The sequence below is a fragment of the Pseudopipra pipra genome, chromosome 8 (genome assembly GCF_036250125.1).
Source record: "Pseudopipra pipra isolate bDixPip1 chromosome 8, bDixPip1.hap1, whole genome shotgun sequence".
In the NCBI taxonomy this organism is placed as follows: domain Eukaryota; kingdom Metazoa; phylum Chordata; class Aves; order Passeriformes; family Pipridae; genus Pseudopipra; species Pseudopipra pipra.
In genome coordinates, this window is record NC_087556.1 from 22252346 (window position 1) to 22269833 (window position 17488).

The 17488-nt window shown below is 34.5% G+C and overlaps 1 protein-coding gene across 1 annotated transcript in view; it reads right to left on the reverse strand.

Moving 5' to 3' along the window:
- The window catches only part of LOC135418090 (adhesion G protein-coupled receptor A3-like), a 262688-nt gene that overhangs the window by 106562 nt on the left and 138638 nt on the right, over window positions 1-17488 (reverse strand). The window contains exons 9-12 of the mRNA XM_064662990.1: window positions 14788-14986; window positions 13335-13484; window positions 10240-10401; window positions 5287-5502 (exon numbers count right to left, since the gene is read on the reverse strand). Coding sequence (XP_064519060.1) covers window positions 5287-5502; window positions 10240-10401; window positions 13335-13484; window positions 14788-14986 — 727 coding nt within the window. The remainder of the gene's footprint in view (window positions 1-5286; window positions 5503-10239; window positions 10402-13334; window positions 13485-14787; window positions 14987-17488) is intronic.

The following is a 17488-nucleotide window of genomic DNA, read 5'->3' on the forward strand; positions in this document are numbered from 1 at the left end:
AGAGGACTAAGTTAAGACTACATTTAGAAGATTTTTTTAAAAGTGGAATAAATGTAAAAGTATGAAGAAGGTAAAATACAATAAACTTTAAAATGCCTACATCACATAAGATATACCTTTGAGACAGTACCCACAACCTACTCATGGACAAAGGAGAAACAGTCCTGGATTAGTTACTGTAAAATCAATTCATCAAATTTACACCCAAGCAAACTTTCCTGCATGTTCCCAGAGAAAATTTTCAAATTAATATCATCATCCAAGAGAAGAAGAGCAAAATGCTTTGGCCACTAAGACACATAAAGAAAAGAATAGAGAACAGAGAAAAATGGGGAAAACATTTTTCCCAAAGGAAAGGCAACAGGGCAAATTCTGATGTGTAACATGAAATGTCTTGACCTGAATTTTTAATCTTGACGTGTTTGCAAAATATTTTACAAATATGTCAAGATTAAACAAAAATACTTTGAAACAAAATAGGCTTTGATATTATGTATTTCAGCATTGAGCCTAGTGTCTTGCTGTATGAAACTGAGAAACTAATTTTTTGTTTGCTTGGTAGTGTTTTCTTTTTTGTATACTTTCTGCAGTTACAAAAATTACACAATCAGAACAAAAATTATAATCTTGTACTATTCTGTATGACACAGACATACTGGAAGTTCATCACATTTGATGAGGAAAGTGCTGCAATACTCTCTCAGAAGCAATGTGTGCTGGGAAATTAGAGGCAGTCATGATGAAAATGATGATGCCAACAAAATTCATGCTACATTTATGATGCTTATCAACCTACTAGTTATTACACAGTAGAAAAAAAAACCAAAATTACCCTAATGATATACTGTGACACACTGTAGCATAACAGTATTTGTTGAGTATGTTGGATGGTATTTTCTTAATATGATGTATGTGGTTATGGAATATTTCAATGTGAATCTTCTCAACAGGAGACTGAAAAACATTTGTGCAATTTTTTAGTGTAGAATGGAATGAAAGAAGATCTGGAGTGGGGAACATTTAGTATGATAGACTGAACCAGAAAAATCAAAATGAGTCATCTTCAGTGCAAGTTGCAGGAAATATATTAATTTGTATTACATTGTCCACAAATTCTGTACATTATTTGAATTCTAAATTTCCATAGCTGATCTTTATGTATTGAAAAAATTCTGTACACATGCATCCTGAACATGTATCTTAAAATGGATAAGCAACTCAATTAAATTAGTAACAATAATTTTTCCCTTCACAATTTCTCTTTGGGTTTTTAATTCTGTGCTTTACCTACCCTCTTCTCACTTGGTGGAAATCTTTGTTTTCAGCACTCCTGGTAATTTTACCTATGCATTTACCATTATGTATACATTATATCTACATTCTGACAATTAAAATTTATTTTATGCAAGACAAAACCTTTTCTTGCATTGATTGTGTATTTTCCAGTATGTATCTGAGACAAGAATATTTCTAAAATGTGGTATAAGCAAGTAATCACAGGATTTTGTCAAAGCACTTTAGAATTTGTTTTTGTGGTTAGCATCTCTGGTACCAATTTAACTTTTAACATTTTATCACTTGGACATCACCTGTAATACAACCTGACAAATCAAAAGGTCAGTCTGGCTCAGGGCACAGAAGAAATAAATAGAATTGAAAAGTTAAATGGAATGCATGGAGACTATTGTGAGGAATTCAAATTTCAGAAGTCAGGGATTACATAAGAAATATATATTACTGAAATTTCAAATCTTCACTTCTAATTAATATGTGTGTCAGGAGAAAAAAGAGAGGAATAGACTTTTCATTTGACAAGCATTCTCAATGAAGCTGAAACTGTAAATTATGCTAATAAAATACTTTCTTTAAAGTCGAAGCACAAATACTGAATCTACAGCTCCCTATAAACCACATATTTCATTACCATAGTACACGAAGTTTAAAGGTTCATTCTGTGTTGAAGCAATTTTACTGAGTCAGAAGAAGGGTTACAAGTGATTACCTTTGAACACTGGAGATATTCTGCAGGATCAGGCTGGAACAGAGATTAGGTTCAAAGTATGCTTCAGGTCTGATATCAAATGGGAACTGGGCACTGGATTCATACTGAATGGCACTAAAATTTCATAAGCTATTCTCACATTGGCCTAGTTCAAATGTTACAACAGCCTTGATGGTGGGTTATTGTCATATCTTTATTGCAATATCCTTAGACCACAGACAGTTCATGGGACAGAACTGTGCCTCAGGAGCACAGATCCCTGTGATGGGATCTCAGTCTGGAGTCCCACACTGGGGAGATCCCCTTAAACCTACTTTACCAGAGAAGAAAACAACCACTTTGTCAAGATATATGCTACTGTATCAAAAACTCAGAATACGTATCTAAGCCTTTTTCCCCCCATCCAGTAGAGTACAGTCAGGCAGCAAAAGCCTCCTACTAACAGCACAAATGGGATCTAAGAGAAAGCATTTGGGTCTAAATCCTACCAGACGCAACTTCGGTCTGCAATAGTCATAAACGATTCTCTTCAGACTTGCAATTAGTTACAGAGTCAGAACTAGATATAAAGATAAAAATTCGTGTATCAAACTGCAATAATAATTTGCTTTAGGGTATCTGAAAACACTGCAAATTAGTCTATAAAAGATCTACTACATATTTGAACCACAAGGAGATATAAATATATTTTAACAATTGTCTCCTGAACATCCCTTAATGGTGGACCTCTTTCAGCACTTTTTAAATTATTTAATTTTCAAAGTCTATTCTTTTAAAACTGGTTTTTACTCATTGATTTAAATTTTGATATTTCTTAACCTTTTTGAGGCTTTTATCCCATAATAACCAGATAAGGTTAAGTTATGTACCGGAAACCACTGACTAAATTAGTATCAATTTCCTACCATTGTCAGGAAATATCATTATGAGTAAACTACCAAAGCTTTGATTGTACTAACAAGATAGTTTATGCTCATCTATTTCAGCTTTCTCCCATCAACTGACCACAGTTTGCTCCATGAGTATTCACTTTTTTAACTGATTAGTGCAATTTGTTAACAACAGACAACATGACCTATTGTTTATGTTTAGTGTGCAGATGATATGTTTGAAGAGGACTACACTATTTAGCACAAAAATATATACACATTCTCTTTTAATAAGCTTCTTAAGCAATTTTTCACATTTTTATTAGAAGTAAACTAAATTTGTGATTACCATTTGTACTTAGTGATTTTAATTAGGTTTTTTTTCCCTTCTTCATCATTAATCATATATTAAATAGAGGAAGATTCTAAGAATAAGCTCAGCATCTAAGATGAAGTTCCAAAGATCACATACAATAAAAGAAGCAATTCTGACCTCCATCACAAATTCTCTATTTTCCTAAACTTTGCATAGCACACTCAAGAAGGTTTACTGTTTGTCTCCACTGAGCAAATATAGAAATAATTTTATTAGTGGATGATGATGATAAAGAATCCCATTTTCTGTTATCAGTTGCAATTCTATATATCATGGTATTAAAGAGTGAAGAAATGTAACTAATTTCAAAATGAATTAAAGGAGTGCTTAGCCTAAAAGTTTCAGAGAACAACAATGAATGAAAATTTGCTTTACAGGATTAAGTTAAAGGAATATATTCAGTCTGTTTATTCACATACCACATATAAAACCTGAGTGTACCTTAGTGTTAAAATATAAATCCATGTAACTAACATTTAGCTGAATCTATAATCTCCTGTACTGTGCTGTTACAACAGTTACAAATTCATATACAGGTGATAACTAGTGATCCACGTAATAAAGTCACTTCTGTCAGAATATATATCACATACTTCAAAAATTGCTTTGCATGGTAACAAGCTTACTTTCTCCTAGCTTCTTTCTTTATATGATCAGTAGCATTTCCCTTTTGTACATGGTTTTAAGTCAGGTAGGTTCCAAGCACACAAGGAAAGATTTTACTGAGATCATTAAATTGTGACATTCTGACAACATTTTCGAAAGGCTTCAAATAAATGTTCGAACTCACTCTGCATATTTGACACATGTATACTAATAGAAGAGGTGAGAAATTTGTACTTAGGGTAGGATTCTTTATAACAGGAGAGATTCACCAGCGCTGGACCATCCAAGTATAAAGAGACTAATTTACTAAAAATGTTGGAACTCAGTTTCTGGAGTACAAGATATACTGGTAGAGCCCATAAAGAAAGCTTTCCAATTCAGGTAGTCCCATGTATATTTCTATGTCAATAATACCACCACATATGCTGCAGTGTTCCAGTGTTGCTTCTTGCAGAAATATTTTAACTTGTAGATCCCTGACATTTGGTTTTCATTTATGGATGGCAAACTCGCTTCTATTCAGAGACAATCTCTTTTCAGAATTCCTCTTTCATATAGATAGATATGTTAGCAGTGTCCACAGAAAAAAATGAACTCCATTGAAGGAAACAAATTTAATCTATTCTTCCATTATTAAGATGACCCTTTTTAGCAGAAGTCCCTGAGAATGCAAACTACCATATCACCGACTGCATAGCCCAGACAAATGAAAATGCACCAAAGAGAAAATAACTTCAATCAAAATACTTTCAAATTCCATGAACCAGTATGGAAAAAGCATTATTTTTTCATAGTAAATATTTCAAGAAATAAGCCTATTAAAATGAGATTCAGCTTAAGGATAACAAAAATTCAACACTGTAATACTTAAATTTAATAACATGCTCGGCCAAATACAAAATTCCATTTCCTGCAAGATCAAAATTTAATTGTTCCACTTCATTATTTGATAACAACAGCACATTCTATTAAGAGGCTTATTTATTATTTTCTTCAGCTACCACTCAAAAAGTCAAACATAACACCCCCTCAGTATAAAGTCCAGATGATAGTGTAATATTATTTAGTGAAAGTAAAGGTTATTTCCCTAAAAAATACATCTTTGCAACATAAAATCCCCTGAGAGTGCCTCACTAAAACAAATATTTCCTCATTTATTTAAATAGCTTGCTTACACATAGCACATAAAAAAGTTTGCAGAACTAGACCAGAGATAGAAACAAGGCAAGTACTCATTTCTATTCACATTAGCACAACAAAATATACTACACCCAATACACCAGTTTAAGCCCACTTACATGTTGAAATTATTAACCACTTTACAATGTTAACAACACATAAAATATGCATTTTACAAATCAGTGTTCTGCCTAAAGGTACTAATGAAAACATGCTAAAGTAGATAACTTATAGTCACAATTGTACTGACTTACCCTGGTAGAAGAATTCACCAAAGAACCATTCAGATTGCCAGTGTTGCACTTGAAATTCAAATATAGATCAGGATGGTGATTTGCTTCCCATCTTCCCATCTCAGGCATCTCTGACTTGTCAGAATTTGCAGATATTTTTTGGAAGGCAGTGCAAGTCATTCCCGTGAAACTAGATGGCTTGATCATAAAGGCTTCCAGAGCAATATTACGAGATACCTGTGAAAACATTGAGAACAGTTATGTCACAAAGTCATTAACCATAATTGCATTATTCTACATGCATTGTGTATCTACTGCATATACTTTATAACAGACTGTGGACGTATAGACTTCTATATAAATTCACAGGGTGAAAAAGAAAACAGAATTTATTTAAAAATAGGATATAGAATTGTACAACAGCATAGTGGGTTTGCTCAAATCTTCCTTCCACAGGACTGTATCAGTTTCTATCAGTTATATTAGTTACTACTATATCAGTTTTGCAATTGTGTCATTATTAGCTTCAATGGAATCTGGAACTAAAGTAATACAGTTATAAAAAGAACTAGCAACAGTAGGCATAAGAATTATTTAAAAAATGAACAAGGACGTGCTTTCTACCCCAGAAATTAAACAGAAACCTTTTTAGCTATTTAGTAGTTGAATATTTTTTTTAATAGATCATATTCCATTATGATATCGAACACGACTACGTGGTTCAAGGCAACACCATGTACAGGTAGGTTTGTGGCCTACCCTTTGGCAAGGTGAAGTGTCTACATGGAGGTTGTAGCAGAGTGCAGATACGCATCTCTATCCTTAAACTAGTATTTTCATTTCATCACAGACCTGTGCATGAGATAAACAGCTCGTATTATAATCAGGTTGACTAGCTTAGACTGGTACTACACCAATAGGACTATATGGTTTCTGCTTCCAGGCATAGATTGTTTAGTGACCTGTGAGTGTATGCATTTTACATACTGACTGCAATGTAAAGATACCTGAGTTAAGCCACAAATGAGCAACTTTAGCAGCAGGGAAAGTGTACCAATGGAGCAGAATCCCATTACTGTACTTGCTTCTGTCATGCAAGCTAGCAGTACAGAAGTACTGTAAATCTACTTAGTAAAAACAGGTGTGAATCCTTTAGAATTCAGGGCATTTTGCTGACAAGAAATGACTTCACTGAAGAAAATGGCATTAATTCATGCTCATAAATGAATCTAAAGAAAATGCTTTGTATGAAAAAATCAGAGCAGGATAAAGGGTAGCCTAACTGTGTAAAAACCACAGTACCAGAACAAATTAAATTTTAGCATGAGATACAGTGCATGACTTGCCAGTATTCTTTTGAACTTATCAAATGGTTTTTGAATGTACCTTCTTCAGTCACTGGTGATTCTGCATAGCTCCAAAATGAAAGTCATGAAGTCTCATTAAGCATTTTACTTTTTGTCAAAATTACACAAAATCTTGAAGCTTACAATATATTTTAATACTTTTTTATATATAAGTAATATACTTCTACTTATAAAGTAGAAGTACCCTAAAGAGTCTTTTCAGTTGTTTCTAAATTCCTAAAAACTCCGTTTTTTATATGAAATTTCCACCTCTTCTGTCCTTGCCTGATGGTGATTTATTTTTTATACTTGAATAAAAATGTCAAAGATCAGTAAGAATCAAACACCTTTTGCATTAAAAATCCAGTGTCTGTTTGTTGAAAAGTCCGAAAAAATCTGAAACTAGGTTTCCCTCTGTAAGTTTTTGTATCATCTGTAGATAGCCTTTCAAGGAGTTACAAATTGTACTCCTTGCAGAATACTATAATCCATATCACAGGAATCAAGCTCCATGACTCAGTTAAAGCTCCCATGGTTAACAGGTTTTCTTTAATCTTGGGAAAACCCATTTAATTATTCATAGCTTCATGTTTTCTGTTATACAATGGGCATAACACTACATTGGTGGGTTAGTGGTGAACAGAACGATTGCTAGATAATGCTGCATGAGGATACAAGTGATTTCACAACAGCGAACTCTATTTTTTAAATTTTCAATATTAAATTCTTTAATCATTTGGGGTTTTCCACTCTCAAAATTTACTTGTAAAGGCCTTATAATGTCTAAACAGTGTGGACATGGCATTGTCAGCACTTAGAAACAGATGGGCAAAATGCAAGGTAAACCAGTGTTCATTATGTAGGATTGCAAGATGAGCTACAAAAGGGATACAGATGAACCCAGAGCAAAATTATCCATGGAAACAAGCCACAGTTAATCCTGTCTCTAAGCAGTACAGATGCAGAAAATGATAATTTGTTGTCCATTTCTTAAACCTCTGATAAAGGCACCACTCAGCAGAAGGACCAAAGGGGACTGTTACCTGGGTATGCTGAGAGCAGTGCTGAAGGCTGCAAATGCTGAAAACACAAATGAAGAGCCATGTTGTCTAAAATACTCTGACAGTCTCACTGGCTGGAGAGTGAAATGAAAGCTCTTCAGGGGCTGGGTTTTAAAACTATTGCACGTGTCTGACAGAAGCATTGAGGTAAGTTTTACCATCATTTGTTGTTATCAAAAGGAAATCTTCCTTTTCAAACTGCCCATTTAACATGTATACACAGAAATAAAACAAAAGCAGGAGCAAAAAAGTGTCTCAGAACAACACTGAAGAGAAATTCATTTGGGTGTGCTAGCCATACAGACCCAACCCAAGAGCACTTGGTTGCCCAGGGCATCCCTGGCTTCTCTGGCTGCACCCAGGGGCTCTGCTCTGGAGGGGGCTTCCATTTGCTTCTTTTTGGTCCAGTGCCAACCTGAAGCTACTCCAAAGCCTCAGCTGAGCTCCATGAGGGCTGACTCCAGCCCTGTTGTCCTCCACTGACCTGGGGCCATCCTCATCACCACCACCTGGCCTGGTGACCAGCAGGATGCAGCTGGCTCTGGTCACCACCACTGGGCCTGTCCCTTACCCTGACCCGCAGCCTGGTGTCCCCACCTGGCCTCACCACAGCTGAGGACCTGAGCACTCCTGGGCTGGAGCTCTTCGGGCAGCAAAACGTCTTCTTTGTTTTATCGCTGTATGATTATTACATGAAACATTAAATATATCATATTTTTATATATTTATGTGAAATTGTCTAGTACTGCAAAGCTGCTAGTGGTCACTCTTCCTGCAGAGTGTTTTGTATGCCATGAGACAGCAAGGGAAACCTAAGAAGACCTAAACAAAGTTATCCATCCTGGTATATTTCCGACCTTGAAATCAGTCATTCCCCAACCTCCTGGAACTGGAAAAACATTTTTGTCGTCCCAAAATTGATGTAGGAGTAACAGTCATGGCTCCCAAGTAGCTTTTCAATGCTGGAACACAGTCATGCACGTGAGACATGGCACTTAGGGACATGGTTTAGTGGTGGACCTGACAGTACTGAGTTAATGGTTGGATTCAATGATCTTAAAAGTCTTTTCCAACCTAAACGATTCTATGTGACAACGGCTGACACAGCTTATAGAGTTACTCTTTTTTTTGGAAATTGTACTATAAGCCACTGCCTACCTAAGCTTGGGGGTTTTATTTGCTGTTTCCTAAAATAAAGAAAGTAGATGCAATTTCTGTGAGACAGCTTGCTGGCTGGCCTCCCAAAGGAACAGACGTGTTTGGTATTGAATGAGATGACACCAAAAATACTCCACAGCTTTGTTTATTTACAAATTGCACTCAACAGTAAACTAATTCTCCTACAGAAAACCATAAGAAGTAAAAAAACAAAGCATGGTCAAACAGTTAGTGACACAGGTCTAAGTTTGAGTACACAGAATTACTGTTTTCAGTAATGTCAACAGCTTCCTGAAGCAGTGACAAAAAAAAAAAAGGTGGCCTTTGTCACTTGACATTTAAAAGAAATTTAAGCATAAAACAACAGAGCCCTCCTAGCTATCACAGTGAAAAATACTTCTAGAAGGGACATTAATGTCTCTGTGTATTTAATATACTTTTAGCAAATTCGATTCTTTTATATAAATGTAAATTAAATAAAAACTTTCCTACAGAAAACAGTCCAATATATTTTTGTCTTTGTTTGAAAGACTGCTTTTCTGAAAACATACAGTGAAGGAACTAAGGCTATTATGTTACTTGGCTCACTCAGTAATTCAGCTCAGCTTATAATTCCTTTTTTTTCCTTTTAGTTTTATACATTATTGCTGTAATTGAAATGGTACCTGAACTCACTTTTTAATAGTATTTTCGTGTAAATGCAGTGGACAACTGAGAAAAGAATAAAGGTTGTTTAAAATCAAGCAAGCAAAATCAAGCAAGCAAACTAACCCAAGGAGAGATAAGGCTTTAAAGTATTTATCTAAAATTCTAAAAGGGTAAGTTTCAAGCTTTTGATTTAGATGTATTTCTACTAATTAGATGTTGAAACTGGCAAAAAGACGGTGTCTCATTGTACAAATGTCAATCCCTCAGTATCCAAGTGGTAGATTTGTGTAGATGGAGGCCAAGGAATTAAAAAAAATATTTCAAACAGCTACAGTTTGCTTCTAAAAAACAAAAACTAACCCCAAATCAGTAATGTTCATCACATGATAGACCTATTTTGATAATCTTCTAAATGCTTTAAGCAAGAATTGACTAGAATCCTCTCGTAAAGACATATTAAAATCTTCAGGCAACAAGGGATCCTGTTGTCTTTACTTAAAAATTTCACTCCTCACTCACTCAACTTGGACCTTTCAAAACAAACCAATATACCGTAGTGGCAATAAAAATAGAAACTGAGTGAATAGTAAGGACACCAGAAAGTTATGTGAACACTCTACTGCAACAATAAATAAAATTGATCAAATCAAGAAAACCATTTTTTAATACTATCTGTGATACTTTAAAAAATACTTTGGTCTTCCAAATAGAATTCAAGAGAAAAAAAATCTTATGCAAAGTTTTGTAATTTTATGAAATACCTTAGATATAACTTGAATATTACTGGTCAATATTTGACTTGCAATGTGTTCCACACATCGTACAATCCTGGTGCAGGCTTTGTCTTCCTTTTGAGCCATCCACAACACATGGTCATCAACCAACATTATATTGCTGGCAATTTCAATAAGAGCATCTCCAACCTGGAAGAGAAAAAAACCCCAAACCCAAAAATGGTATTGTCTGTAAAACTTCCAAAATAAGAAAAGAGTAGATGAGAGTACAAATGAAAGCAGACACCTTATTTCTCTTGGTAACCATCATTCAAAGACAGTTTTGATTTTATAAAGAAAATTAAATGGACTGAAATAGAAAAACCAAGAAAAGAAAGTACAACTCACATCAAGGAAAAGCTTATTGATTCACAACTTTAAAGCCTGTTTTCTAGATACACCAGACAAATTGAGTCTCTCATCAGGCAATAAACAGAATGCCAGAATTATCACCCTCTTTCTTAAACTAATTAAAAGTGGCCATGTACTTCTACAGAACTGCTTCATGTTTAATCAAAAAATGCTGAGGGGGAAGTAAGGGAGAGAAAAAAAAGAAGGAAAGTATATTTGAAAGACATCTTTGTTATAGACATAGTGTGGTAAATTTGAGACATGGCTTAGGTGCTGATGCAAACTTAGACCATCTCCTTAACCATAGGTTTGGCAGTTTTAATTCATGCTTGTGCTAAACCAGAAGGATAGATCTTTGTTTTGCCAGAAGACGTGTTGCAGATTCTGGTATATGTTTGAAATTTTATTAGTAGAAAGAATAAACGTCACTGAAAATTTTTTTTGGTAATTATTTCAAACTTAAATAAACTTTTTACAATTCAAACACTTAATTTGAGTAAAATTTCAAAAATTAACATGACCACATTACCACTATTTTTGAAGGCAAAGACATGGCAAAGATATACAGTGTTGTAATAAATAAACCTGAATAAAATGGTATATAGAAGAGAAAAAATGACTGAGATAAATATTGCTAAAGAAAAGTTCAAGGAGCTAAAAAATCACACTAACAGAAACAGAAAAATAAGGCAAATATACAAATAATTCAGTGCAAAGGAAAAAGAAGTTTACAAATGGTGAAAAAAGTTTAAGAAATGGCTGGGATTATGAAGTTAGTTCTGTGTTTTCCATAAAAAATAAATAAATTTTTCATGTATTGCAAAGGACACCAAAATAATGAGACTGTATGTGAAATTTTATGCGACTGTTCCTGGAATATTTAATCTATTTTTGAGAACATAATTACTAGATAATTCTAGAAGGCTTTTGACAATGTGACAGAGTTACTGATACAATGAATAATAATGAATCACATTAAGAGACTGGAGTGATTTATGAAAAACTATTGAAGCATACACCAATCAGCTAAGAAGAAACTTACTGAGGACAGAACAATAGTCTATAAATACAAAAAAGGAGAAAAATAAGAAAAGGAAGCAATTCATATTATAATTAAATGCATTAGAGTAAAGGCATGCAATGAAAAAATACAAAAATTTGGGCTAATATGTGTGTATTGTCCTGACAAAAAGTTGTAGTGTGTTGCAAGTATGTCCCCAGTGCAGCTGCTGAAGCTCCTGTTTGAGAGGTGAACAACCAGACGGGACAAAGTACCATCAGCTTGTATAAAAATGAACAATCCCATGCTGAATGGGAGGCACTCCCCAGAGCGGATGTACAGAAATTTTACTAGTTTACCTAAAATTTTTTTTGAAATTATTTTGATAAATTGCATTTTAATTGATTTCTAATGGTTTTATATTCCTGTATTTTCAGCTGTCTTGTATTAAATGAAGTTCAGTCTGATTTATAATTACAAGTGCAGCCTCAGGCACGAAAGTATTGACACTTAAACTTCACATGTAATTTTGCACCTTGTGAGTGAGAGTTCAGAAATGGGTGTTAGTAGAGAGTTCAATGAATGAGGACCCTACTCAGTGAACTTGAGAGGGAGAAAACGAGTGTAAATTTAAAAATAGAAGAAGGAAACAGAGAGAAATTAGGAGAAATGCTTTGAATTAAGAAAATAATAAGGGATTACTAAATAAGATATGTAAAGATAAGTGATGGAGATGTTTTGATACCAAAGATCAGAAACTGAAACCTATTTGAAAGGTGGAAGAAATCAGAAGAGATGGTGCTCAACTTTAATTTTAAAGATAATGCAGCAACTGCTAGAAATATAAAGCAACTTCATGGCAAATCCAAATGCTTATTTTGAATTTTAAATTTTTGTTTTGTCAGAAAGCAGTAAGATCTTATCAGGATTTTGAGGTGAAATAAAGTTGCAGCTTTGAAATGTGATTCTTGGAGAGCACTTAATAATACACTTTAGATTTAGTGTATAATAGTGAAATTGAAGTTGGAGGCTTGAATTGGCACTAAAATGTTAACTGTTACAATTCCCAGAGTCAGAATGGAATGAACATTGCCAAACCAAAAGAAAACAAATGTTTTAACTATAGCTATCCTGTGTACAAAAATTACAGTTTATGAAATCTTTATGCTAGAAGTTACTCTGAAAATTAACAGTAACAAAGCTAGGATGAACATTCCTGTTCTCTGTAAAAACCTATTTTTCCCAGAGGGTTTGCATAACTCCCTGTAAAAATGGCATACATAATGCTAAAAGTTTCTGTACGAAGTTACACATAAAGACATATTATCTTCTCTTTACATGAAGTGATACTTCCTTTCAAAACTCAGTGAAAATCTCCTGATGAAATGGAGAAAACAAAAGAAGCATGTGTAACTCCAGTGACCAGATGGAGAGGCACCTTGAGTCCATGTCAGACATGCTAGAAATTAAAATTTAAAAAAGAATTAAAGAAGTGGCTTATTAAAAACCCGTTTTTATTCCTAAGCAGCAATGCCCTTGTCAGTCAGAGGAGAAGGTTTAGTTGTTTTTTTGGCATAAAGAGACATATCACAGTATAGGCAGAACACTTGCAATGAGCAATCAGCTTCAGAAGCTACTCTTCAGTGTGTGCCTGCATACATTAAGACAGGGCCATATGTGAAGACTTCACTCCTAAGTGATACTATTTTTCAGCATAGAGAAAATATCTTACATCTTGAACTTCATCCACGAAGACAATTAATTTTTCCATTATATAAGCCAAATATATTACATCCATTTTATCTGCAAAGAGGGAAGCACCTCTTGTGTAGGCTGTCAGCTGGCGGGAAAATTCAAGCACGGTTGTCAAATTGATGTGCATCTGAAAATACATCAGAATTGTTAGGTGTAATAAATCAGCTAGCTTCATTCTCTTTAAAAACTGGAGATCACATCCATCTGTATAATGCTTCCTATAATTTCACACGGATTTATGTGCGTCAATATACCATGGATATAAATTTCAGAGGCATATGAATATATCTTCAGCCTTAGGTCTTAGATTTCATTGCTGTTATCTGAAGAAACCACCACAACAGGCCAACAAATTTTGAAGATTTTTATCTACTTCTTCTAGACTGTAACTATCTGGCCTCATAAAATACACCAAGCTACTAACCTTGCCTTATCTCTAGATCATCATGAAAACAACAGCAAGGGTTCCTATATACAGTGGTGCTTGGTGGGAGAATAAGGGGCAACGGTAGTGAGTTGAAACTAAAGTTCAGTCTGGTTATGAAGAAAATCTTTCCTGTCATGAGGATAGTCAGGCATTTGAACAGGTTACCCCCAGAAGCTGTGCAGCCTCCATCCTCAGAGGTTGTAAAGACCTGAGTGGCTAAAGCACTGAGAAACTGGGCCTAACCTCATTGCTTAAGGAGCATGGACTTGATTCTAGACACCTTCGTAATTATCACCCTATAATTGCACTGCCTCTCTTAATATTGTAATAATTCTCATTTAAGTATGAACCCATCCGAAAAAAAACTTTCTCTGGTATTATCTGGCACTACTGATACCACTAGGGAAGAAATGATCAAGGAAACTGAAAGTTGTAAAATTTAGTATGACAGTTACACATCTGGGCCATCCCTCATGCTGTTTCCTCTTATGCTCTTTTTTTGTCATTAATTTCCATCCATCTTCTTTTTCATTTTATTCTCTCTTTTACTTATCCATAAGAAACAATTTTAAGTACTTCTTTTCTTGAAGACATCAAAAAGGCATTCTAAAGTAAGCTTCATTTCACTTCATAAAGAAAGGCACTTCAGCTGACAAAACTCTGATATGGGACTTCATGAGAAATTAATATTTTTCTGGAAAAATGCACGAGGAGAAGACAAAGAAGGAATGGAAGTGAAGCACTGATCACTCTGGCAACATCACTAATGATCATCTAGACTTCAAACACTCAAAGGAAAAAAAATTAAAATAAAGGCAATAAACGCTGTGCTCTTGTTTCTACTACAATTTCCAATTACCAAAGAAACACATTGTTGTCTTTCAAGAAAAGCATTTTGTCAAAAGTTCATCTATCCCAAACTTGTAGCTAAACAGACATTTCTTGCAAGGTATTGAACAAAATCAGTACTAGAGAAGGGAAGCTCTAGATTTCATAACGTTACCTGACTAAAAGCATGAAGAACTTGAGTTATTTCTTGTGAATAAGGACATTCAGAATAGTTTTCTTCATCCCAGCGTCCAGTTCGATTACATTTACGCCATGCTTTAGGCACTTCTGCACCACTGTGAAATGCAATGGAGTTAAAAGAATATTGGAGACAGGGATGGTAAGCTGTTATCCCGGCCAAAGTTTTGGGCCACCTGTAAAGAGCATGATAATAAAAATTACAAGGCAAAAGGCAACTTACAATATAGCAACAGTATACAGAATATATGAGAAAAAAGGCTATTTCAACTTTCTCTCACTAAATTTTATAATGAATTAATTTGTTTCCTTGGAAAATGTCAAAATTACACAGGTTCAAGTCTGGCTGGTCACACATTAATTCTGCATTAATTCTAGGAAGGTGTTTGGTGTTAAGGGAAGAGATAGGGATGGCGTTTTCACGACATTAATCTTCGCAGACTGCAAAAAGCAGAGCAGTAAGTCCATGAAGCAAAAAAACCCTCCTCAAACCCTATTACCACATGCTGTTAAAGGTGATTGCTCAAAATGTACTTGACAATCTTGGCTTTGCATTTTGACCCATCACTACAAAGCCCTCTCTGCCTCAAAGCCTCAAAAAAATTAAAAATCCCTGAATGTCTCAGAAAACAAGAAACAAAATTCCAGCGTGGATCATGGCTACAGAGGAGGAAGGAACTAGCCCTCAAAAATCAGCTATTTAGGTATAGTGGTTTACATACTGCGATTCCAAAACAGTTTTGAAAACAAACTAAATCAAGAGTAGCCGGAGTTGTTCTATTTAGCTGATGGATCTATTATACAATACACTCTCTCTATATATCTGCTGCATTCTCTAGAATGGCACAACTGGATCTGTTTGTATAGGTACCAAATCTATTGTCATTTACAACCTAGTATGGACAGAACAGGATCAGGTAATTGGGAGAAATCAAAGAAAACCATAAGTGTATCATCAGCGAGTCAGCAAGTCTGAAAAGGATATGGTTCTTTAATTGCACTGATGTAATGACTGAACCCAATCAATCACAAAAATATTCTGCCTGTCAATGAAGCCACAACCTGACAATCAATTTTTGCTCAAACATATGTATTAGCTCTTCTTAGTTATACAACGTAGGTTCATTTGTATATTGTTACCTAATATACTGATAGGTTTTGGGCTATATAAGTTTTTCTCATTTCAAAGAAAAGCTAAGGAAAAAAAATATTTTTATTTGTCACAATTGTGACTGAAATAATTCAATTTTTGATGTCAAAACAGTTGATACCAAATGAAATATGAAAGGAGCTTTCCCAAAAACTAAAAATATGTAAAGTAGTACAGAGTATAGTAATATAGAGGCCTTTTTGCCTCCAGGCTGAAATATTATTTTTAGTAAAACATTTGCATTAATGCAATTGGGCCACACTGAGTGGCAGCTTACCTAAAAAGTAAAACTAAAGAGATAATCCTGAAACTAGCATTATCTCGTATATTCCTTTATGAATAGGAATGATAGCATACAACAACATTACCATTTGCATTTCAGAATAAGGTTACAGTGTGCTAGAGAACAAACAAACCACTAAGAGTAAAATATCACCATCACAGAGAAAACCTCTTAGTAAAAAAGGCCACTTCCTTCCGACTCACAGTGCTTAATTCTTACTGCAGTTATGCAATTATAAATACCACCTAGGTTGCACAACTGAAATAGCCACACTTCCCTAACAGTTGATTCTTTTTCCCTTTTTTTTGCGCAATAAAAGAACTGTTCTTTTTAGCTTTGCTTTTGTGGTTCAGCTCTTTCTACTTACATACTTGTTATGCTACCAAAACTTCAAAGACCTTTGTAAGAAAAATTGCTGGTGTGATAGCTCCATCTCTGAGGATAAACCTTTAGAACAATTTCAAGTGCTAATGCTGAGTTTAAGCCTGACAAACTCTCTACAATTTTAAATTCATTCCCACAAATGCCAAGAGAACCTACGGACTCAGTCTCCTTTTGATGCACATTTAAAAAATAAATTTATATGGATTTCTAGAAAGATGATCAATAGGTAGAGAAATGTCCACTCCTGTTCTTTCCATTTATATAAAATGACAAAAATGCCCCTGGTGTTAGTTTGTGCAGCCTGTAGAATTTATATAAATTTAATTATGGAGAAAAGGATGTCATTTTATGGCAAGAACATGAACTTTATAAGCTGTCACCTAAAAGACTCAGTATGTGTTATCTGATAGGAAGTACATATATTTTAAAAGATCTAATTAAAATATATTTAAGCACATCCACTACGAGAAAACACAATGGTAGGTTTTGTGATGACAAAAAAATCTATAGCTATGATTGTCAAAGATCTCTAATGCATTTTAATTCATATATATGTATTGCTCAGCCATTTTGCTTCAGCAAAAGAGGCAAACCTGATGGGACTGAGGTTAACACATAATAAAATAGTTTTGTGATAAAGAGAAAACAGATTATGCGAGTAGGTTTTTTTAAACTCTTTTTAATGCAACCCTTTATTTCTATTCAAACACAAGAAACAGTAATAAAAAGCCTTTGGGAAAGTTTTAAAGGTAACCTAAAAATAAAGAGAGGCTTTCAGGTCAGAAGTATTTGCAGAACATTCTGGTGTTTAAGAGAAGCTTCCTTTCTCATCTGCTTTTCCTTTCATGAAGTATTCAAGAT